Source organism: Pseudonaja textilis, chromosome 12 (assembly GCF_049901715.1).
Source record: "Pseudonaja textilis isolate UNSWEBS1 chromosome 12, rPseTex1.2, whole genome shotgun sequence".
Taxonomy (NCBI): Eukaryota; Metazoa; Chordata; class Lepidosauria; order Squamata; family Elapidae; genus Pseudonaja; species Pseudonaja textilis.
The window spans coordinates 10,991,773-11,016,656 of record NC_142001.1 but is presented as its reverse complement, the minus strand read 5'-3'; the positions used below and the strand labels follow the sequence as shown (position 1 = coordinate 11,016,656).

At 43.4% G+C, this 24,884-nt stretch overlaps 1 protein-coding gene across 4 annotated transcripts in view; it reads right to left on the bottom strand.

Annotated features, from left to right (window-relative positions):
- Window positions 1-23,136, bottom strand: part of TMLHE (trimethyllysine hydroxylase, epsilon) — a 34,014-nt gene extending 10,878 nt beyond the window's left edge. The window contains exons 1-4 of one of the 4 annotated variants that reach the window (XM_026702995.2): window positions 22,999-23,136; window positions 6,709-6,857; window positions 3,779-3,955; window positions 2,161-2,440 (exon numbers count right to left, since the gene is read on the bottom strand). In XM_026702995.2, the coding sequence (XP_026558780.1) occupies window positions 2,161-2,440; window positions 3,779-3,955; window positions 6,709-6,857; window positions 22,999-23,075 (683 nt within the window). In that variant the 5' untranslated portion in view covers window positions 23,076-23,136. Of the gene's footprint in view, window positions 1-2,160; window positions 2,441-3,778; window positions 3,956-6,708; window positions 6,858-7,537; window positions 7,645-8,680; window positions 8,752-12,368; window positions 12,572-22,998 lie in introns of those variants that run through there. The other 3 variants (XM_026702997.2, XM_087941019.1, XM_087941018.1) reach the window with 3 other exon arrangements.
- Window positions 23,137-24,884: the final 1,748 nt, after the last annotated feature.

Genomic DNA, 24,884 nt, shown 5'->3' with positions numbered 1-24,884 from the left:
TCTATTCTATTCTATTCTATTCTATTCTGTTCTGTTCTGTTCTGTTCTGTTCTGTTCTGTTCTATTCTATTCTTAGCAAAAACAAACAAATCTGGCAGTATATTTAAGCAGAAGAGAAATAACAGAATTATAATTCAGAAGAGGCTCTAGAAACAATTGGTGGTACAGATATAGTGCAGGAGGCGATTTGCTAAGGTGAAAATTCAGAAGGGAGAAATACCTGCTTTCTAAAGACAGAATCGTTTCAAGATAGGAAACCAGGAAGAAAGGGTGCAGTAAAGATTATCTCGGGGAGGAACTCTCATATTTCTGCTCAGCAAGTTCAAACAGAGAATTAAAAAGTTCGAAGAAAAGCAACTAAGAAGATCAAAGGCCTGGAGACTAAAAGACATAAAGAATGGCTGCAGGTTTGGGGTTTGGCTAATCTAATGAAAAGAAGAATTAGGGGTGACATGAGACCAGTGTTCCAATATTTCAGGGGCTGCCACAAAGAAGAGGGGGTCAAATTATTCTCCAAAGCACCAGAGGGCAGGACAAGAAGCAATGGGTGGAAACCAACCAAGGACAGAAGCAATCAGGAATTAAGGAGAAACTTCCTAACAGTGAGGACAATTAACCAGTGGAACAGAAGTTGCCTTCAGAAGTTGTGGGTGCTTTATACTGGAGGTTTTTAAGAAGACACTGGACAGTCACTTGTCTGAGATGGTATAGGTTCTCCTGTTGAGCAGGGGGCTGGACTAGAAGACCTCCAAGGTCCCTCCCAGCTTCTATTCTATTCAAAGGTAGCCCTTACCACCGTTGGTTTAATAACTGTTCAAAGTTACAACAGCACTGAAAAAAGTGACTTGTGACCAGTTCTCACCCTTGTAACCATTGTAGTATCCCCACAGTCACATCATCCAATTTCTGGTTCTTAGCAACTAGCTTGTATGTACAATGGTTGCAGCATCCTGGATTGTCACTTGCAACCTTCCTAGGGAGTTTCTGACAAGCAAAGTTAATGGAAGAAGCCAGATTCGCTTAATGACGGCATGATTCACTTAACAACTTTAATAATTCGCTTAACAACCGTGACAATAAGGTTGTAAAATGGGGCACCACTCACTTAACAAACGCCTTGCTTAGCAACAGAAATTTTAGGCTAAAAAAAAAAAGATGTTGAGACTTTGGAAAAAGTGCAAAGAAGAAAAACTAGGATGATTAAAGGCCTGGAGACCAAAACAGATGAAGAACAGTTGCAGGATTTGCGTAAAGCCAGTCTGGAGAAAAGAAGGACTAGGGGAGACATGAGAGCAGCATTCCAGCATTTGAGGGGCTGCCCCAAAGGAGAGGGAGGGGCAACTTATTCTCCAAAGCACCAGAGGGCAGGACAGGAAACAATGGATGGAAACTAATCAAGGAGAGAAGCAACCCGGAATTAAGGCGAAACATCCAAACAGTGAGAAGCATTAACCAGTGGAACAACTTGCCCTCCAGAAGTTGTCAATGGTCCAACCCTGGAAGATTTTAAAAAGATGCTGAATAACCATTTATCTGAAGTGGTGTAGGGTTTCCTGCCTAAGCAGGGGGTTGGACTAGAAGACCTCAAAGGTACCTTCCAACTATTCTATTCTATTCTATTCTATTCTATTCTATTCTATTCTATTCTAATTCTATTCTATTCTTATTCTATTCTATTCTTATTATTCTATTTTATTATTATTCTATTCTATTCTATTCTATATTCTATTCTTATTCTATTCTGTTATTCTATTCTATTGTTATTATTCTATTCTATTCTATTCTATTCTATTCTATTCTATTCTATTCTATTCTATTCTTATTCTATTCTAATTCTTATTCTATTCTATTGTTATTATTCTATTCTATTCTATTCTATTCTATTCTATTCTATTCTATTCTATTCTATTCTATTCTATTCTATTTCTATTCTCTCATTCCAATATCCTATCCTATCCTATCCTATTTCTATTCTCTCATTCCAATATCCTATCCTATCCTATCCTATCCTATCCTATCCTATCCTATCCTATCCTATTTCTATTCTCTCATTCCAATATCCTATCCTATCCTATCCTATCCTATCCTAGTTATTATTCTATTGTATTCTTATTCTTATTCTATCCTTATCCTTATTCTATTCCAATGTTTCGTAGTTACCTGATCAAACTAATCCTCTCTGCTATGATTTCCGTGTCCTCTTTGGTCGGGGGAACGTTTTCCACGAATGCAATGCCGTATAGCAGGAAGTTCTGCAGGAATTCTCTCAGCCCCTCATTGGTTTCCAAGAAACTGCGATAGTCGACGGAGGGCACTTGAGCTTCCTGGTAAATGTCAGCGTTCCACAGGATCCGGGGTTGCATGACCTGCTGCTTCTGTCCCTCGTAGCTGTTCATCATCAGCCATTCCAGACCATACTTGGTCACGTGGCCATCTGGCCCTGGTGGCGAGAGGGAGACAGAGGTCTGGATTCCAGCAATCGCACTAATGAAATCATGATTCTCGAGCCAAACTTCAAAAAACTTGAAAGGATTTATTAGAGGCGACATACTGGCACTGCCAGGCATAGGAATGTTTTATGAGTTGACGTTAGACAGGATTATGGGAACGTTCTTCAAAACATGGGTCTTGTACCACTAAGCCAGAGGTCTCCAAATGTGGCAACTTGAAGACTTGTGGACTTCAACTCCCAGAATTCTATGCTGGCTGGAGAATTCTGGGAGTTGAAGTCCACAAGTCTTCAAGTTGCCACGTTTGGGGACCCCTGCACTAAGTTCTCAAGTGGCTTGGTTTTGCTTCTTGTAAACTAGGTTAGTAGCCCTTGTAAACTTGGTTAGCACATTTTGGGATTGTTTAAAAAGAAAAAAAGGTCTCGATTCTTTACCAGGGAGATGGGGGTTTAATGGGTGCAATGTGTCCCCCAAACTTCTCCAAAATCCTCCTCCCCAAACAGCTAAAATGCTTAGCCCTATCCAGTCAGGAGGTCTGGGATTGCAGAAGATCCGTTTTGCGGGCTCCATGTGGGTTCCTGAACAAACTACTGAGTTCAGGGTCAATTGAACGGCCAAAGAAGGAAGGAAAGAATCCATGAGAACAGAATAATTCCTTCTCTAAATTATTCACCAACTAGAGTGTTTTTCTCCCCCTCCACTTTCATCTTGAACAAAATCTCCAAGCACATTTGAATGTTCCAACAACTTTACTTTTGCTATAAACACAAACACAAACTCACGCACATGAGGGGGGGAGAGGAGAGAGGAGAGAAAAGAAAGGAGAAGAAAGGGAAATAAAGAGAGGAGAGAGAGAAGAGAGGAGAGAGAGAGAGGAGAGGAAAAGAGAGAGAGGACCAAAGGGAGAAGACAAGAGAAGAGAAGAGAAGAGAAGAGAAGAGAAGAGAAGAGAAGAGAAGAGAAGAGAAGAGAAGAGAAAGGAGAGGAAAGGGAGAGAGAGAAAAGAGAAAGAGAGAGAGGAGAGGGAGAGAAAGAGAGAGAGGAGAGGGAAAGAGAGAAAGGAGAGAAGAGAGAGAAGAGAAAAGAAAGGAGAGGGGAAATAAAGAGGGGAGAGAGCGAAGAGAAGAGAGAGAGAGGAAAGGAAAAGAGAGAGAGGACCAAAGAGAGAAGAGAAGAGAAGAGAAAGGAGAGGAAAGGGAGAGAGAGAAGAGAAAGAGAGAGAGGAGAGGGAGAGAAAGAGAGAGAAGAGAGGGAGAGAGAAAGAGAGAAGCATTCTCCAGAAGCATCTCCCCCTCTGCCTTTGGAGACACAAAACTCCAGAAACTCACAGGTGAGAAAGAGCGTGGTCTCATCGACTCGTACCGCCTGGGGCTTGATCGTGAGATCCACACTGGCCGTATCCAGACTGCGTTGGTTGGTCTTGGTGTTGTAGCAAGACGGCGAGCGGCAGTGGTCCCGCAGCCAAAAGTAATCGAAGCGCATCAGAGTGTCCCTGTATTTCAGCTCTAGGAAAAGAAGACCCTTCCCTCGGTCAAAACAAGTGACAGAAAGAAAGCTTTCCACTTCCTCTTAAACTACGAGCATATTTTACCATCCGTGCAACTTGCAGAATACAGACGAATAGATTCAGAAGGGACTTTGGAGGTCTTCTAGTCCAACCCTCCACTTAAGCAGAAGACCCTATATCTTTTCAAACAAATGGCTGTTCAATCTCTTAACCTCCAGTGTTGGAGCATCCACAACTTCTGAAGACAAGTTGTTCCACTGGTTAATTGTTCTAACTGTCAGGAAATTTCTTAGTTCTAGGGAAGAGTAGAGTAGAAGAGAAGAGAGAGTTGCTTCTCTCCTTGATCAGTTTCCACCCATTGCTTCTTGTCCTGCCCTCAGGTGCTTTGGACAATAGCTTGACTCCGTCTTCTTTGGGGCAGCCCCTGAGAGATTGGAAGACTGCTATCACGTCACCTCTGATCCTTCTCTTTTTAGACTAAACATACCTAATCCTCTCACTTGTTCATCATGCAATTTTGCCTCCAGCCCACTAATTATCTTTGTTGCTGTTTTTCCGCACTCTCTCTAGATTCCCAACAACTTTTCTGTAAGATGGTGACCAAAACTGGATCCAGAATTCCAAGTGTGGTCTTGTTCAGGAACAGAGCCCCAAATATCAGCAAATATACTTCCAGAAATGTATGGACCACACCTGAACATACAAAGGTTGCCTTTTTTTTTTCCCCCATGGGAAAATGTTCAGGAAATAAACTGCCCTGTTTTGCAACTAATTGCCAATGTGCACTGAGGCTTGGTAATGTTTCACTCAACAGAATTGACAGAAATAATAAAAGGCAATTATAAGCACTGTTAGACAGCCAATTTGAAGTAGTGGTAAAAAGGCCCTGGATTAGAAGCCAGAAGACCAAGAATTATGGCCCTGCCTTAGGCACAAAAGCCAGTTGCGTGAACTCTGGACCGGCCCCTCCCTCTCAGCCTTGGGAAGGAGAAGGCAAGGGAGAACCAACTTCTGAAAAACCCTGCCAAGAAAACTCCAGGGATGTTATCCAAGCAGTGCCAGGAGTCCAGACAAATATGAAGGCATTAAAAAAAAAAAACACCTTGTTAAAATCCAGAATTAAAACACTATGAAAACAAGTTAAAACTAAGTAATTGGTCAAATGATTAATAGGTCAATGCAAACCTGCTTGGGTAGCAAATGTGTGATTATATAAAAAATGTTTTTGCCTGCTCTGAAAGGTTAACAGACAGGGAGCTGGTCTAATCCTGCCTTTGATAGGAAGATCCTTCAGAAACCCTGAAAAAAAACATTGGAGCTGCTCTGTGTATAACTTGTGACTCAGCCCAATTTCTTAATCTCTTTTATAAGCTTTCCCATTGCCTGTCTACTGAACAAGCTGCTTAAACATCTCCCTGAAACTTAAGTGTGGGTATTTATAAAGCCAAGATGGCATCATTTGCATGAAAGGGATGTAATGAGAAAAGTAATGGAAGGTTTGTAGGACCCTTCCTTCCTTCCTTCCTTCCTTCCCTCCCTCCCTTCCTGTCTTCTATCTCTCTCTCTCATTTCCTTCCTTCCTTCCTTCCTTCCTTCCTTCCTTCCTTCCTTCCTTCCTTTCCTGTCTTCTTTGTGTCTCTCTCTCATTTCCTTCCTTCCTTCCTTCCTTCCTTCCTTCCTTCCTTCCTTTCCTCCCTCCCTTCCTGTCTTCTATCTATCTCTCATTTCCTTCCTTCCTTCCTTCCTTCCTTCCTTTCTTCCGTCCTTCCTGTCTTCTTTCTATCTCTCTCATTTCCTTCCTTCCTTTCTTCCTTCCTGTCTTCTTTCTATCTCTCCCTCTCATTTCCTTCCTTCCTTTCTTCCTTCCTGTCTTCTTTCTATCTCTCCCTCTCATTTCCTTCCTTCCTTCCTTCCTTCCTTCCTTCCTTCCTTCCTTCCTTCCTGTCTTCTTTGTGTCTCTCTCTCATTTCCTTCCTTCCTTCCTTCCTTCCTTCCTTCCTTCCCTCCCTCCCTCCCTCCCTTCCTGTCTTCTATCTCTCTCTCATTTCCTTCCTTTCTTCCTTCCTTCCTCCCTGTCTTCTTTCTATCTCTCTCTGTCATTTATTTCCTTCCTTCCTTCCTTCCTTCCTTCCTTCCTTCCTTCCTTCCTTCCTTCCTTCCTTCCTTCCTTCCTTCCTTCCCCCCCTCCCTCCTTCCCTCCCTCCCTCCTCTCCTCTCATCCTCCCCTCCTGTCCCCTCTCCTCTCTTTTCCCCTCCCCCGATAAGGCTGGAATGCACATGTGGATGGACCGTGAGCGTGGAATGCATAACAACATTCAAGAGCAGGCCAGGAAGACCAGGAAGGGGAAGGAACAGAATGTAGCAATCGCACTTAAGACTTATATACCACTTCACAGTGCTTCACAGTCCTCTCTAGGCGGTTTACAGAGTTGGCCTCTTGCCCCTAACCTTAACCCTCTCATTTTATCCACCTCGGAAGGATGGAAGGCTGAGTCAACCTTGAGCCTGGTGGGATTCGAACTGCCAAATTGCAGTCAGTCGGCAGTCAGCAGAAGTAGCCTGCAGTACTGCACTCTAACCACTGCGCCACCACAGCTCATTCACTGCGGAATGTAGGCCTTTGGAAAGGAGCACGAGCAGGCGGCTGGCACCTAGGGCAAGAACTCCATCCCCCCAATGATGCCTAGAGATGCTCCTACCTACACCCACTTCCTTTGACCCCCGCCGTTCCCTTCAAGGTCCAGTTCTTACCTAGATGACCATCATTTAACTGCCAGGCACAGCTGGGCGAGGTGGGAACCGTGTGATGCCAATGGGTCGAAGCTGGGAGAATCCCGAAACTTTTCTTCAGTTGATGGTGGACGCTGCAGAGTGCCTGCCTCAGCTGACAGCCCCACATCCTGGGGGAGGGAGACCCAAAAAGAGAGAACCGTCACGGACTCCTAGAATCAACTGAAAACTCAAAGCAACTGTCAGCGTTCCGAGTACAGCATCCAAAGAAATCAGAATTCCAAAGACAGGCAGGTCCATCAAAAAACACATTTATTGGATGCATCGTATCGGCACAGCTGGTGAAAACCGACTCTGAAGTTTCCCGCGCTAAGAGCGTAATTTAAAGAGTAACAGTTTCCTTCCTCAGTTGTCCCAAGTCACACTGACCAATTAAAACAGGAAGCAGGCTCCTCAATCACTCCTTTCCTGGGTGGACAAAAATCAATAAAAAATATTTTTTTAAAAATCAGGCTTTTTAAAAATTTAAATCGGATTTTTTTATTTAAATCAATTTGGTTTTTTTATTTTTATCAAATTTATTTTAATAAGATGCTTTTGGAATAAAAAAAAAAATCTATCTAAAGATGATTTTCTATTTAAGGTACATTAATAATTTAATTTATTTAGCATGCAGTGAAGCTTAGTTATGTCGCATGAGGCTGTATTTTCTGCAAATATTTACATTTTTAGTAAACTCATTCAATGAATCCGAGCTCTGCAAGCTAAATAGCAAACTTTCATTTTGTTTCCAAATGATAATATTAAAGATTCTAACCGCAAGCAAGAATGAGTCGTTACATCCACTCACCTGCGGCCCGCCATGTCCCTTAACATGTTGTGTCCCTGTCACACGACTAGCCATCCCGTTAAAGGGAATGGGACTATCGCTGAGTCAACAGCGGGTCACAGAAGAAGCTGCTGCGGGACAGAGAGGACAGTGGCTCTTGAAAAATGATGCTTTAAAACAAGTCGATTTAAATCAAGCCTTTTTACTAGTGATTTAAATCATGATTTAAATCGATCAAGTCGATTTAAATCAAATCCACCCTGCTCCTCCTCTCTTTCTACTGGCACCTGTTGGGATGACCTTGGTTCCCATGAGAAGGCTTGTTGTTATGTCTGCAGACAGTCTATCCATCTCTTCCCCCTCCGTCTTAAGAGTGTGTGGCAACTACGACGCAGCAAAAGCAGGGCTTCAGCCAGGTTCGATTCCGAGTCGATGGCAACTCTGCAATCTGTGCTTAGATGTGGTGGGTCAATGGAAGAGCAGAATGCAGCTCTTTATAACCCAAGATTGCAATTTCCTACCCAATTTTGTAGCAGTAGCAAGCTAATGAGATGGGGACTCCGAAAAATCAACGAAGTAACTTGAATTAAAGAGGGAGCCATCTTTGAAACATGCCACCATCCCGAAAGCACCAAAGAACAGCAGGGAGCACATCTGTACTCTTCCAGATGTAGACAAAACTGCAAGAGACAGTCTCCCAACAGAAGAACATCTCAGGTTTCTAAGTAATGCATCCCATTCAATAAGAACTCTGAGGCAGGCAATTTCCTCAAAGAACATTTTATTGGGACATATCAAATGGCCAATATTCCTGGTGAAAAAAAAAACATCTCTAAGTTCCCTCCGGTTTTACACCCAATGAAAAGTAAAACTTTCCCCCAGAGTCTCCATGTCAACTCGTAAAGCACTCCTATGCCTGTTTTTGAGTTGCCACAAGCAGGTGTGGGGGAAAACCCAAAGGAGCAGTACGGCAATTAAAACCAGAATTACATTTCATGCTTATCTTACAAAGATTGTAGCCTAGGCTACTGGATTTTCTGCCTGGTAAAATCCTTCATTGGAGAATGTGATTGATGACATCCATCCCGTGTGGTTGGAGAATCTGATTTATGACACACCCGGGGGGAGGGGGGGGAAATAGGGTCACAGGTGACCGTAAATTACATGAGGCAGAGTTGGCTTCATATGGCTCAATGCTGACATGTTGCTCCTAATAAATATTTTGGATTCTTTTGAAGCTTGGCTCGAGGCTCATGATTTAATTAGGGCAATTGCCGGAACCCTGACACTCCAGTCACATGGTCCAATCAGCACACAGTCCAGTTGCTAGGTGACCTCAGTCTGCACCTTTCGAATACCTGCACCAACATCCTTGGTTCCCAAGGGAAAGAATTTTATTTATGCTATAACACCCCAGCTATCCCTACAGCCTTCCACCCCTCCCTTGCCCCTTCGTTCCAGGCTGGGTCAGCCCTGAAGCTGCGAGAAGGAGAAACTCCCTAAAGAAAAACTAGGTCACAGTTTGGCCAACTTCGGGGTTGGCAGAGAATTTCTGTAGCTCAGGGAGTGCTTGATGCTTCCTGAGCTTGGCAGTTTGTTTGCAAGATGTTTCACTGCCCAACCAGATAAGATCTTCAGTGTTCAATCAGTGCTTATCAAGCTTCATGGTTTCATATAGATTTGAACATGGCCCTTCTTAGCATGCTTACCCACTATATCCGGAGCATTCTTCCAGATGTTTGGCCTGTAGAAACCCTTCTTATTATCTGCCCCACAATTCTTCAAATTGGAGATGAAATAAAGTAAACAATGTCTGCACAAAACTGCTCATGTTGTACTCTGACAGGTCTTTACAGCTTAAATCACGAAAGTCAGAGATGTGTGTTTATATACATGCCCGTGTTGTAATTAAGCATCAAATAAAGTATTTGAGGTTTATTTGATGTTGAGATTCTAGAAAAAATGCAGAGGAGAGCACCAAAGATGATTAAGGGATGGAAAGCTAAAATCAACCAAGAACAGTTGCAGGAACTGGGTATGTCTAGTCTAATGAAAAGAAGGACTAGGGGAGACATGATAGCAGCATTCCACCATCTCAGGGGCTTCCACAAAGAAGAAGGAGTCAAGCTATTCTCCAAAGCACCTGAAGGCAGGGCAAGAAATAATGGATGGACACTAATCAAGGAGAGAAGCAACCTGGAACTAGGAAGAAATTTCCTGAAAGTGAGAATAGTCAATCAGTGGAACAACTTGTCTCCAGAAGTTGTGGATATTCCAACACTGGAGGTTTTTAAGGGATTAGACAATCATTTGTCTGAAATGGTAGGGGGTTAGATTAGAAGACCCCAAAGGTCCCTTCCAACCCTGTTATTCTGCTATTTGGAGGTAATTAATTCACATTCAAGAAAGATTTACAAAGCCAATCCTTGGAAACTTTAAGTGAGCTTTCAGAATAATACTTCCAGGCCAGAATTGCCAGATAAGTATTGCAATTGAGCATTTTAAACCTAACATTTGCTTCTTGATCTTTACAGGACACTTCTTCAAAAATAACCCATATCAGATGATCATCTACCACGTTTTCCCGAAAATAAGACCCTGTCTTATTTTTTTTTTCCCCACCAAAAAAGGCACCAGATCTTATTTTGTGGGGGATATCATCCACTGACTAACCTCACTTGCACACATCGCCTCCAGCATCCTTTTCACTGTCAGAGGCTTTGAGGAACAATGTCTCACCTAACAACATAAATTTTGGGCTCAATTGTCATCCTAAGTCAAGGACCACCGGCATGCTACTTTCAAGGAACACAATGCACAAATCAATGACGATTTTTATTAGATTAAATTTAAGTTGCACTAGGGAATGTATATTTTGTAAGATAAATACCCAGTTGGCTGTCCAGGAAGAGATAATTTTTAATCTTTTTTTTATCACAGATATTTTGTTTTGGTGGCTTTTTCTTTCTTTTTTTCAGAAATTCTGTAACATCTCAGAAGGTGAAATCCTTCTGAAATTCTAAAAAAGCAAGAATTGAACATAGCCATAAAGGTCATTGAATTCCTTCCCGATACAGGAAATTGGCTGAAATCATCTCCCCAATCCAGTATAATTTTTAAAACTTGCAGACAAAAGAATCTGGATCATCATAATTCTTCTCAATATTTAGCTGGAATCTTTGGATTGAAATGTAAACTTGTTGATTCAGGTTTTATCCTTTGGAGGAACACAAAATATATTTGCTCCATCCTCTGTCTGGCAGCTCATTAAAGGCATTCAAACCATCAGATTTTTGGCTAAATATCAACCAATCTTCTCCTTATGACGGAATCGCCAAACCCTTAATCATTTTTTCCACTCTCCGTGTATTTAGCTTGCCAATTCCAATTTCTTTATTAAGTTGCTCTTAATAATATTCTTGCCTTTCCCCACTTTTTAAAAAGTACTTTGATGCATTGTTTTTTCCTTGCGAGTCTTTGTCTCTTAATTTTCTGTGTGTTTTGTTCTTTCTGTGTTACTATTTAATTAAACATCTATTTAAAAAGACGCTCTTGCTGAAAAATTATCGTGTCCTTGCTTTCAAATGATTTGTGAAGCAAAGAGGAAAGGAATATTGCCTTGAATCATCCTAAGCAATGATTTTTAAGATTCTACAATGATTTCTATGATTCTACAATGATTTCTATGATTCTACAATGATTTCTACAATTAAGAGCCACTTTGGGCAGTGAGGTAACTGGCATATAAATTTAATAAATGAGTAAAATAAATTAACCCTTCACCCATGCCATTTTTACACCTTCAATGTCCTAAGGCCAGAAAAGCAAGAGAATACAAGTGATATTAAGGATAACCAGAGTCACAAAAGCAGCGATAATAATGACGAAAGACCAGTTTGATCATTGGAGAGGCAAACGGCAAAGAAATGAAGGAACAAGAATTTCTGATATTCTTTCAGATTAGCTTAGACTGCCTGCTTCTTGGGAAAGTCAGCTTAGCAACAAATGACTTGTTCGTTCAAAGCTCTTTCCAAGATTTCTCCAAGCCCTTCAGACTGTGGTAATTCCCAGACTTATTAAAATGCAAACCTACCCAGACAAACCTGCTGAGTGATTTCTTATTTGTCAAGAGCCCCCAGGGAAAAGCTCTTATCTCCTTCTCAAGACACAGCCATCAGCCTTCTTTGTTCCACTATCTTGGTCCACCAGAAACCAGCACCAAGCACCATTCATGGTCAGAAAACTCCTGTCCTCTGCTTACTCAATTTCCTGAGCTCGTGGCTCTCATCCAGCCCCTTAACAAAATTCAGAACTTTGAAGCTACCCAAGAAGCACCTGAATGGGACGCGGTGTTTCCATTTTTATTAGAACTTTTGAGAGTTCCCGCACTCCTTTCTTTCCATTCCTCTTCCTCCTTTTCTTTAAGCTAAAGGTTCCCCTCCCATATCGGTATAGGTGCTCATCTCTGTTACAAAGCCAAAGAGCAAAGCACTGTCCAAAGATGTCTCCGTGGTCATTTGGCTAGACGTCAAAGGCGCAAAGAACGCTGTTCCCTTCCCACCAAGGTGGTCCCTATTTTTCTACTTGCATTTTTAACGTGCTTTCGAACTGCTAGATTGGCAGAAGCTGGGACAAGTAATGGGAGCTCACTCCGTGACATGGCGCTAGGGATTCGAACCGTTGGACTGCCGAACTTTCTGATCGACAAGCTCAGAGTCTTAGCCACTGAGCCACCGTGTCCCTGTCCTTTTCTCTAGCTCCCCCTATTTTCCTCTCCTTTCTAGCTTTCCCCTCGTTCCATTCCTCCTTCTCTCTTCCTCTCACCGATGCGGGAACAGAATTGCAAGCTTACCCTGATACTCTCAATTCTTCAAGGGCTCCGTAGCAGAAAAAAGCTGGATATAGGACCAGGAGGCTGTTACTTTTTAAATACAGCAAAGTGTCACGCTGCTCTCCATCTGCTTCTTACCAGCAGCCGATTAAAAGAACAGCTCCGGTGGGCGTCGCTGTTCAGATTTGGTGTTTGTTTTTTGTTTTTTAAAAAAACAAACCCTGAAAAAAAAATAGCTTTCCTAATTCTTAATTCTTTCTTAATTCGTGTTTTGGCAAGAGACAACGGTGGGCACGTTGTCCTATCTCTGGGGGAAACTGAAATGAGAATGACTTCTAGGATTTGGTGGGTGGCAGGCAGGCAAAGTTGATTTTGCCGAGGAGGTTGCCAAGGAGTTTGCAGTTTCAACAGCCTTTCCCAGCCATGCCTGACTGAGTGAGTTCCTTGGAAGAGGCTCCCCTTGGCTATGTTTCGCTTAAACACCAAACAGGAGAAGGCGAACAGAATTCAAAAATCTTCTTTGCCGGTTCTTCGGCAGAGAGGAATTCCTGCTCCAGCAGAAGAATCCATCCACGAAAGGATAGACTTCAGGGGGGGAAAGCACAAATGCAATAAAAAGGGAGTCTAATGAAGGACCAGGGGAGACAGGAGAGCGGCCTTCCAATATTTGAGGGGCTGCCACAGAGAGGAGGAAGGGGTCAAGCTATTCTCCAAAGCACCCGAAGGCCAGACAAGGAATAATGGATGGAAACTGATCAAGGAGAGATTCAACCTGGAAATAAGGAGACATTTTATGATGGTGAGAACAATCAACCCGTGGAACAGAAGTGGCCTTCGGAAGTTGTGGGAGCGCCATCCCTTGGGACCTTCAAGAAGAAGAGTCCATGTGCACTGCCGGCCAGGGCTAAGCTTCAAAAATTTTAGCGAGGGGTTCTCTGCCCAGTTGCTGGTTGGGCGTGGCCATGGTAGGCGTGGCCTAGCCGGCCTCCTGCACCATGGTCGGGGGGGGGCGTTTTTGCCCTCCCCGGACTCCGGAGGCTTTCCTCGAGCTTCCGGGAGGGCAAAAACGGCCTCCCTGGGCTCCGGAGGCTCTCTGGAAGTCAGAAACAGGCCCATTTCCGGCCTTCCTGAACTTCCGGGAGGCCCGTTTTTCCCCCTCCCTGAGCCTCTGCATGCGCCCTGCACTTACCTACATCCAAAACGGGTTGTGTGGGGGCTCCTGGGAGGGCCGGGCCGGGCCAGCCAGGAATGGAATTTCGGGGTTCTCCAGACTGCGCAGAATCTTAGCTAGAGGCTCCCCCAAACCCTGCCGAACCCCTAGCAGCCCACTTCTGCCACTGGCCCGAAATGGTGTAGGGTCTCCTGCTCATGCAGGGGTTTGGACTAGATGACCTACAAGGTCCCTTCCAACTCTTGTGAATCTGTAAATCTGTCAATCGAGCACGAGGCAGCCTCTCTTTGGTTCCTGGTGGGGAGCCCTTCCACTACGCTGCACAGGGGCTGAGAGAGCTCCGTGGGGCATTCGGCTGTGGGCTGGCTTTTTAGCCGCTGTGTTTTGTTTTGTTTTGCTTTTTAAAGGAGGGGAAGGGGGAGCAAAGCAGACAGGCTTCCAATGAGAGAGAACAGCCACGTTGATTTCCAGCCCTCTGGAAGAGCAGCTGTTTGCTTTGGGTGGAGAGAGACAGAGAGAGAGAGGCAGACATACAGATGTCGGCTTGAAAAATATTCTGGTCCTCTCAAATGTCATGCATGAATCCTGGGATCGGCTGGGAAGTCCCTTTATTGTCAAATTCAAGAAGAATGTTCCTTTCTCCCAAAGGACACAACTTAAAGCAAAAAAAGGTTGATTTTTTTTGTAAGCCTAGATTTTGCTGTCCTCAGGAATCGACTATTTATAACACATATAATCCTGGGCAAATAATACTCCTCTGTCTGGTTTATAAGGAAAAACAAACCTTGGGTTTTTTTTTTTTAGATTTACAGAAATGGTTCTTTTCCCAGGAAGCTTCAACCATTGCTAAATATATGCCTGTGGCCAAATGCTTGAGTTTTGCTCAGGTGCAGTGGGGATTGTGCAAGGGTCGTTAAGTGCGAGGACCGGGTGTAAGTCACTTTTTTCAGTACTGATGCAACTTCGAATGATGGCCAAATGAAGGGTTGTAAGTTAAGGATTACCTGTACAACGAATCCAAGAGCCGTGGTGGCGCAGTGGTTAGAATGCAGTATTGCAGGTTAACTCACTGCTGACTGCCAGCAGTTCGATCCTGATCGGCTCAAAGTTAACTCAGCCTTCCATCCTTTTGAGGTGGGTAAAATGAGGATTCAGATTATTGGGGGCAAAATGCTCACTCTGTAAACTGCTTAGAAAGGGCTGTAAAGCCCTGTTTAGTGGTACATAAGTCTAAGGGCTATTGTTGTTTCCTTCCTTCCTTCCCTCCATTCCTCCCTCCTTCCTTCCTTTCTTTGTCTTCTTTCTGTCTCTCATTTCCTTCCTTCCTTCCTGTCTTCTTTCTGTCTGTCTCTCTCATTTCCTTCCTTCCTCTCTTCTCTCTTTCTCTCATTTCTTTCCTTTCTTCCTTCCTGTCTTCTATCTGTCTGTCTCTCTCATTTCCTTCCTTCCTTCCTTCCTGTCTTCTTTCGATCTGTCTTTCTCTCATTTCCTTCCTTCCTGTCTTCTCTCTCTCTCTCTCTCATTTCCTTCCTTCCTTCCTTCCTGTCTTCTTTCTGTCTGTCTCTCTCATTTCCTTCCTTCCTTCCTTCCTGTCTTCTTTCGATCTATCTTTCTCTCATTTCCTTCCTTCCTGTCTTCTCTCTCTCTCTCTCATTTCCTTCCTTCCTCTCTTCTGTCTTTCTCTCATTTCTTTCCTTTCTTCCTTCCTGTCTTCTATCTGTCTCTCTCTCATTTCTTTCCCTCCTTCCTTCCTGTATTCTTTCTGTCTCTCTCATTTCCTTCCTTCCTTCCTTCCTTCCTTCCTTCCTTCCTTCCTTCCTTCCTTCCTTCCTTCCTTCCTTCCTTCCTTCCTTCCTTCTGAGTGCTTAGAATGCAGTGTTGCAGGCTAATTTTGCCCACTGCTAGCAGTTTGATCCTGACCAGCTCAAAGTTGACTCAGCCTTCCATCCTTCTGAGGTGGGTAAAATGAGGACCCAGATTGTTTGGGGGCAAGAGGCTGACTCTGTAAATGGCTTAGGGAGGGCTGTAAAAGCACCGCGAAGCGGTATATAAATCTTAAGTGCCATTGCTGCTATTCGCTCTTGGAGGATTAAAAGGCAAGCAAGAGATTGGCACTAACTTTGCAACCGATTTTTGTTAAGGGTGTATGGCCCCTGACTGTACCATTTTTCTGAGCCATCCCAGGTCTTCTAATTGGAAATGAGTGTATTAATTGGTGCATTAAGTCAGCTCCTCCTTTGAAGCTCCTCCGAAGACTTTTCATCTGCTCGTTTAGCACGTAGCTGGGCAGAACAAAGATCACTCTTGTAAAAAAATTGGCCAATTGGCTTTTCATTTTCGAACGTTCAGGAAAAGAAGGAGGGACTGGTTTGCTGACTTTAGGATGGGGACCGCAATGCCCCCCCCACCCCCCCCGGTAGGTAGAAGAACCATCAGCACTTTCTCCAACCTGGGACTCTTCAGGTAAATTAAGGAGGGCAATTTTTCAATATAACATCCAGAAGAGCTTCAGGTTTGGAAGGGAAAAAACGCTGCATCGATTTCAGTAAGGGAGGGCTGAGAGAATGAGAAAGGGGCACTGATGCCCACCATATAATTGCTTAGAATGTAGAGAAAGGGGGGTAGAAGGGACCTTGGAGGTCTTCTAGTCCAACCCCTGCTCTAGCAGGAAACCCTATATCATTTCAGACAAATGTCTTTCCAATCTCTTCTCAAAATTCTCCAGTGATGGAGCACCTACAACTTCTGGAGCCAAGTTGTTCCACTGGTTACTTGTTTTAAGGGTCAGGAAATTTCTCCTTAGTTCTAGGTTGCTTCTCTCCTTGATTAGTGTCCATCCATTCCTTCCACACCTAGAGTCCTGCATCCAGTTTTGGTCACCACACTATAAAAAAAGATGTTGAAACTCTAGAAAGAGTGCAGAGAAGAGCAACAAAGATGATTAAGGGCAGGGGTGGGATTCAAATTTTTAAACAATGGGTTCTGTGGGTGTGGCTAAGTTGGTGGGCGTGGCTTGGTGGTCATGTTATTGGCTGGGCGTGGCCAACTCAACATCACTCACATCGAGGCACGCATCTCCTCGCCTGGCCTCTCGTGACTGTGGGGATGCTGCAACAGTCGTAAATGTGAAAAACGGTCATAAGTCACTTTTTTCAGTGCCATTGTAACTTTGAATGGTCACTCCACACAAGCAAAGTACCAGCAAAGGAAGGAAAAACAACTCCAGAGAAGTTCCTGAGACAGGAAGTCTAGTCCTGCCAAGAATGGAATAAGGGTTAACGGAGAGGCAGTTTCTGTAAGCAACACCAGAATGTTTCCTTCCTGCCTTCCTTACAGGATTAGGCCAGCAATTTCTTCCAACAACTGATTCTCCGAACTGCTTAGAATGTTAACAACCGGTTCTAGCGAATAGGTGAGAACTGGTAGAATCCCTGATTAAGGGATGGAAAGCTAAAATCAACCAAGAAATGTTGCAGGAACTGGGCCTGGCTAGTCTAGCGAAGAGAAGGACCAGAGGAGAAATGATAGCAGACTTCCAATATTTGAGGGGCTGCTATAGAGATGAAGGGGTCAAACTCTTTTCCAAAGTGCCAGAAGGCCAGACAGGGAATAATGGATGGAAACTGAATAAGGAGAGATTCAACCTGGAAAGAAGGAGACATTTTCTGACAGTGAGATCAACCAAACCATGGAACAGAAGTTGCCTTCAGAAGTTGTGGGAGCTTTATCACTGGAAGCTTTCAAGAAGAGATTGGACTGCCATCTGTCAGAAATGGGGAGTTGGACTAGATGACCTACAAGGTCCCTTCCAACTCTGCTAATCTAAATCCATTATTTCTTGTCTTGTACCTATTCCCTTTGGAGAATACATCAACCCCATCTTCTCTGTGACAGCCCCCCAAGTATTGGAAGACTGCTATCCTATCACCCCTAATCCTTCTCTTCACAAGACTTGATATATCCGGTTTTCCTCTTCATAGCACGGTTTAGCCTCCAGACCCCTTATTGTCTTACAATAAAAGGCTATATTGAACAATAAGGAACACTTAGTTCCTTCCTCCCACCCCAAAAGCACTTATTGGCTTACCTTCCCAGCTACTAAGATAGGCACGCAGCTCTAACACACACATGCAATGTTTATCCAGGCTGCAATAATGGGAAGAAATTCAGATATTAGGTTACTTAACCTTCTACCCATGTTTTCCTCCGAGTCCCTGAACATTTGAAAATGATTCATTAGGACAAACCTCAGTTGGGAAAAGTCAGATCAGGTTCAGATAGCATCAAGAGATGTCAAAAGAAGAGAGTAATTTTTAGGGATTCAGGAAAGCAAACAGAGAGCAATTTGGTTGTGTTGTAAAAGATTCCTTTGAATAAACAAAACTGGGCCCAAACCCAGATACCAATTTTCTCCCAGTAAAATATCCTACAACTGACCAACTCAGGAACATGCTTGCTTCATTCTTTGAAGCAAGAATACCCATAAATCACACCCATTAGATGTGCTAAATGGGGGTCTATGGAAGTTGTAGTCCAAGACATTTCAAGGGAACCAGACTACAAGCTACCAAAGGAAGAGAATATTTTCCCGAGTTGTCTCTTTGATAGTTTGTCTGAGGCCAACAGTCAAGCAATAAACTATAACCCCAATCAAAGAACTACCAACTCAAACAATTAGGGAACCATTAATAACAGTTACACCAATACTGACAGGGCATAAACAGAGAACAAACTCACTCCATTCAAGCACTGATGATGTTATCTAGTTGGGTAATGAAATGTCTGCAAGAAAACCCTCAATCTTGGAGACCAGCAAGGCCTCCACAGGTTACAAGCTTATGCCTTTCATAACTCTTCAGTCTATTGCAATGGATCTACCCTGAACCCCCAATATTGGAAAACCACTGACATTCTGGTATCAGGTAGGAAAAACTACACACACTAAGCTGGATAGTGAAAAGGCAGGTAAGAAATATGTTACACTAACCGCTCACTTTCATGATTTCAGGAATATTGTATCGCAAGAAGCATCTCTGCATAGCACTGATGAATACATCCTTTATACATACAGTAGTGTGATTTGGAGATAAGCATTTTATTTCTCCCAGATACTGTGTTTGCATGTGTGTGTGTACCTGGTTTGTGTCTCAAGGTGCCAAAAATCTCTCCTTTAGCTCTGCAATTTATGTATGGAACTAACACTAGCACTTAGACTTATATACCGCTTCACAGTGCTTTACAGCATTCTCTAAGCAGTTTACAGAGTCAGCGTATTATCCCGTAACAATCTGGGTCCTCATTTTACTGGCCTCGGAAGGAGGGAAGGCTGAGTCAGCCAAGCAAACAGCATTTCAAACCAATCAAATCCCCAAAGATGGTTTTGTAAAAGGTAACCGGATTTTCTTGTTGAAGTTGTTGTTCTTGGAAAACCTTTCACTTCTCATCCAAGAAGCTTTTCCCGTTAAGTTCTTCAGAAGTGAAGAAGCTTCTTGGATCAGAAGCGAAACATTTAGAAAGAAAAACAATCCTGGATGTTTGGGCCAATCCTGGATGATTGAGAATCTCCATGGAGAATTCCAATCAAGTAACACCCCAGCTTCGATTCACATCAGAAAAGGAAAGAGCTGAGTTGAATTCCATCTCCAACTATCGAAGCTCCTTGAATGCTTCGGACCAATCCCCCCCTCTCAGCCCAACCCACCTCCCAAGATTGCTGTTGTAGAAGAAACACATGAACAAGGGAGCGTTAAATCTGCCATCCTTTGGCTGGAGGAAAGGCAGGAGGTCAGCCTAGCTACTAAATGAAAAATAAACTAACCTCTGGTTACCTCTAGCACCATTAAATGTCTGAAACGCCCCACCAGCAAAGATCATGATTGATGTATTAAATGCTATCTAGTCCAGGGGTCTCCAACCTTGGCAACTTTAACACTTGTGGACTTCAACTCCCAGAATTCCACAAGTCTTAAAGTTGCCAAGGTTGGAGAGCCCTGATCCAGTCATTTCTCAACTCCTTGCAACCGCTGATATTACTACAACTGAGAACGTCCAGAAATATTTCACAAGAAGAGTTCTCCACTCCTCTACTCGTTGAAGAATACCTTATGCCATCAGACTTGAAATTCTAGACCTAGAAAACCTAGAACTACACCGCCTTCGGTCCAATCTAAGTATAGTATATAAAATCATACATTGCAATGTCCTACCTGTCAATGAATACTTCAGCTTCAACCATAACAACACAAGAGCAAACAATAGATACAAACTCAAGGTTAACCGCACCAAACTTGATTGAAAGAAATACGACTTCAGCAACAGAGTGGTCAATGTCTGGAATACTCTACCTGACTCTGTGGTTTCTTCTCCAAACCCCAAAAACTTTAACCTTAGACTGTCTACTATTGACCTCACCCCTTTCCTAAGAGGTCTCTGTAGGGGGCGTGCATAAGCGCACCAACGTGCCCACCATCCCTGTCCTATTGTTTCTTTTGTATTTTTAAATTTTTCTTATATGTATCCATTTCATGTATTCATAACCATGTTTATACTTATACTTGTTATCTAATAATCGCTTGACAAAACAAAATAAATAAAAAACACAGATAGATTTGACTGGTAATTATGGCAATTAAATTGCCAGCAGATCTGGAGGGCACAGGATCATAAAAGGTTGAAGAAATAATACAGCTAAAAAGTCTCAACTGTTAATACTCAGCTCACTCAGGGACATCTCCATTAAAAAGATCTGTATTTCCACTTCTCTGGTTGTCTGTCTGTCTGTCTGTCTGTCTGTCTGTCTATCTAGATGTTTTTCTCTCTGGTCAGTCCCATCCTTGGAAGGAATGCAAACGAACAGGAAAAGTGATCCAACAGCATTACCTGCCAGCAAAGGTTACCACCCAGGTATTTTTTTCACAATCCGAAGAATAGTTAGAGTCAGAACAGAGCTGGAAGGGACTTTGGAGGTCTTCTAGTCCATCCCCCTGCTCAAGCAGGAGACCCTAAACCATCTCAGACAAGTGACTGTCCAGTCTCTTCTTAAAAACCTCCAGTGCTGGAGCACCCGCAACTTCTGGTGGCAAGCTGTTCCACTGGTTAATTGTCCTCACTCTTAGGAAGTTTCTCCTCAGTTCCAGGTTGCTTCCCTCCTTATTTTCCCTCCATTTTTTTTCTTGTCCTGCCCTCTGGTGCTTTGGAGAATAAGTTGACCCCTCTCTTCTTTCTCACAGCCTCTCAAACACTGGAGTACTGCTCTCATGTCCCCCGCTAGTTCTTTTCTCCAGACTAGCCAGACCCAAATCCTGCAAACTGCTCTTCATAGGTTTTAGTCTCCAGGCCTTTGATCCTCTTAGTTGCTCTTCTTTTTCCAAAGTCTCAACATCTTTTTTTGTAACCTGGTGACCAAAACTGGACACAGTATTCCAGTATCCTTACTAAGGCTTTATATGTATTTATGGTTGTAGCATCCCAGGTTACATGATCGCCATTTCCATCGTTCCCAGGATGCTTCTGGCAAGCAAAGTCAATGGGGGAAGTCCGGTTTGCTTAACAACGGAGTGATTCGCTTAATGACCGTGGTGAAAGTGATAAAATCGAGCACCCCTCATCGAACAAACGCATTGCTTAGCAATGGAAGGTCCTGTCCCAATTGTGATTGTAAGTCAAAGACTACTTGTATAGGTGCTATTCAAGGTAAGGTGGAGGTAGGAGATCCAGGCTGCACGGAAGCCGCTGGTCATTAGATGGTGCCAAAGGGAGGCAGAGACATCCGAACTCATTCCTGCCATCTAAGAAGTACCATTAGATTTGCAGCTTCAAGTTAGTAATCCTGAAATGTGCAGGATTGGAATAGTTCACATTATTTGGACCCAGCATATTGTTAACCCAATATGACAGGTGCTGAGAAAAAATTACAGTCCTACTGCTAGTGGTGGAAGAAGGAAGCCTTATTCAAAAAAGCAAAAAAAAAACCAAACCAGACTCTCTTTTTAAATATTTGAAGCCGAAAGCCTGTGCTAGGAATTTACAATTAGCAGAGTTGGAAGGGACCTTGTAGGTCATCTAGTCCAACCCCTCCACCCTGCACCATTTCTGACAGATGGCAGTCCAATCTCTTCTTGAAAGCCTCCAGTGATGAACCTCCCACAACTTCTGAAGGCAACTTCTGTTCCATGGGTGGATTGCTGGTCTCACTGTCAGAAAGTTTCTCCTTATTTCCAGGTTGAGTCTCTCCTTGTTCAGTTTCCATCCATTATTCCTTGTCTGGCCTTCGGGTGCTTTGGAAAACAGCTTGGCCCCTTCCTCCTCTCTGTGGCAGCCCCTCAAATATTGGAAGGCTGCTATCCTGTCTCCCCTGGTCCTTTTCCTCCCTAGACCAGCCACGCCCAATTCCTGCAACTGCTCTTCATATGTTTTAGCCTCCAGTCTCCTAATCATCCTGGTTGTTCTTCTTTGCAATCCTCAAATGACATTCCGACTTGAAAAGGGTAAAGATTAGGCTGTTGGTAAGAGGGGAAAGTAACTGATTCTGCACAAGACTTAGCAGATGGGGGTTGCAGAGGTTGGTGGCTTAACAAGTCCACGCTGGCTGAGGCTGATGGGAGTTGAAGTCCAAACATTTTAGACCACAGCAGACTGTTTCCCCTTCCTACCCTGATCTAAAGCAGCTTCTTTGGAGGTTTAGAGTTAGGACACCTCTTCACTCAAGTCACTCCCGGTAAGACTTTGGCAGGATTGAAGCCCGCAAGTAGGACTCGCAAGAGGGATGTTTACCCCAAAGCCACGCTCCCAAGCCCAGTGCAGCTCGGGTTTAACAGCGGCTGGCTATTATGGGATGCCAAAACAAGAGGAGGCAGGCAGGACCTCCAGCCTGCCATTCTGGGTCCAAGGACACGGGAGCCAAATCTTGAAAAGAGAGTGACTTATGATTGAATAGCAGAGGAGTAAGAATAAGAGGAAAGAAAAGAGAGAAGAGAGAAGTGAGAAAAGAAAAGAAAAAAGAAGAGGAAAAGAAGAAGAAAAAAGAAGAGAAGAAAACGGAAGAGAAGAGAAAGGAAGAGAAGAGAAGAGAAGAGAAAAGAAAAGAAAGCAACAACAAAAACAGTCTCCAAGCTCTCTTTGGGGAACAAATTGCTTTATTCCTTTCAAGAAGAGACTGGACTGCCATCTGTCAGAAATGGTGGAGGAGGTTGGACTAGACTACCTACAAAGTCCCTTCCAACTCTATTAACCTGTAAATCTGCAAATGCTTTCATGCGGATTACATCACCCGGACCCTGTGCAAAGCAAATGCACTCTGGACATGCTTAGAAACACACTTTCTTGAGCTTCCGAGGTTCCCTCTCAATGCAATGCAGTAGGGGACCCCTCCAGAAACCCCTCCAGTTTTCGAGCCCCCTCCCCGATCTCCCCTGGCTCCTTTTCCCTCCTCCTCCTCCTCCTCCATTTCATGCCTGCAGCAACCGAGACAGACGGACGTACCTCGCGGGGTCTCCGGACAGCAGAGGGACTCCTGCCCCGCCCCGCCCCTCCGAGAGGAGAAGGGCAGCGGCCACCATAGAGCGACGGGGCAGAGCGGCCCCAAGAAGTATCCCGCCCCTAGCGAAAGAAAGGGAAAGAGAGCGCAAAGCGGGAAGAGAGGCATGCGCCAGGACACTTCCGGATCCCAATAGATCAATGCGGGTTAAAAAAAAATGCTTCCCCTCTCTTTTCCACCTTTTGCCTGGAGGAAAAAGGGAATAATTGCACGGTTATTTGCGAGATCCTGAGTTGTAGCCTTGCATGGTCATCTATTGCTTTATTATCCTTAATAATGAAAATAATAATGATAATAATAATAACAACAACAATTTAATCTTTAGTGAGATTCACAGCCTTTGGGGCTGGTTTGGTAGCTCAGCAACTCGAGTCCTAACCAAGGACCTAGAAACTGTTCGAGTAGTGTCAGAGGATATAAGCTATTCCAAGTAGGGTGGTTTTTTGTAGAATCAGGGTATTCAAGTCTGATAAATTCAGAAGTTCCAAATAATGAGGTAGCCCTTTAGCTATTGCTCCAAGGGCTCCAATCACAATTGAGATAACACATGATTTCTTTTTCCAAAATTATTATTCTTATATTATCTATTCATTAAACATGAAACTCAAATCAACTGAACATTTAAAAATGTTTCACAAATATCATTGACTGGTGCTGATGGTTGATACAGGTTGCTGCCAGCATTCTAGGTATCGACCAAGTACCTTTTTAATATGTATGTTGTTCCAAGGTGCGCAGTTTTTTGCAGCTCCTACTGGTGTTATTGCAGGAAGCTGCAACTTTTTGATGTAGTTTGTAAAATTCTTGGACATGGTACCAAGTGCCCCGATGACAATAGGTATCACCCGTATGTGTTTCATCCATAACTGCGTAGTTTCGATGGCCAGGTCGCGATATTTCGTGATTTTTTCCCCGTTCTTTTTCTTCGACTAGTGTTTCCTGGTACAGCGATATCAATCAATTGTACCTTTCGGTTTTCGCCGACTGTGATATCTGGCGTGTTGTGTTCCAAATGGTGATCCATTTGTATTCGAAAGTCCCACAAGATCTTCACTGTCTCATTTTCAACAATTTTTTTTCACTTTATGTTCCCATGACTTTTCAGATACAGATAAGGCATATTTTTTACATAATGACCAGTGGATTAATTTAGCAATGTTTGCACAATTGTGCTACACTCATATATTAAGTGTGAAACAGTTTCAACTTTGTCATTGAAAATAATAATAATAACAATAATAACAACAATAACAATAACAACAACAATAACAATAGTAGTAGTAGTAGTAGTAGTAGTTGTAATTTTCCTTGATTTATTTCATTCTAACTTACTGCTTTTACGCTTTGTAAGCTGGCCAGAGGCTGGTTGGCACTAACATTGAATAAATGGAATTCAGCTCAGCCTGCGTAAAAGCCCTTTTCTTACCACTAGAGGCCGCCATACTCCACAATTGAAAGTGGTTTGGGTGGTTTCTTCCCCAGAGCTGCTTTTTCAAGAGGCAACTGGACTTCCTTGCTTTTTTTTAAACAGATTAACAGAATTGGAAGGGATCTTGTAGGTCATCTAGTCCAACCCCCTGACCAAGCAGCAGACCCTACCCCATTTCTGACAGATGGCAGTCCAGTCTCTTCTTGAAAAGCTTCCAGTGATGAAGCCCCCACAACTTTCGAAGGCAATTTCTGTTCCATGGGTTGATTGTTCTCACTGTCAGAAAATGTCTCCTTATTTCCAGGTTGAATCTCTCCTTATTCAGTTTCCATCCATTATTCCTTGTCTGGCCTTTGGGTGATTTGGAAAATAGCTTGACCCTCTCCTCCTCTCTGTGGCAGC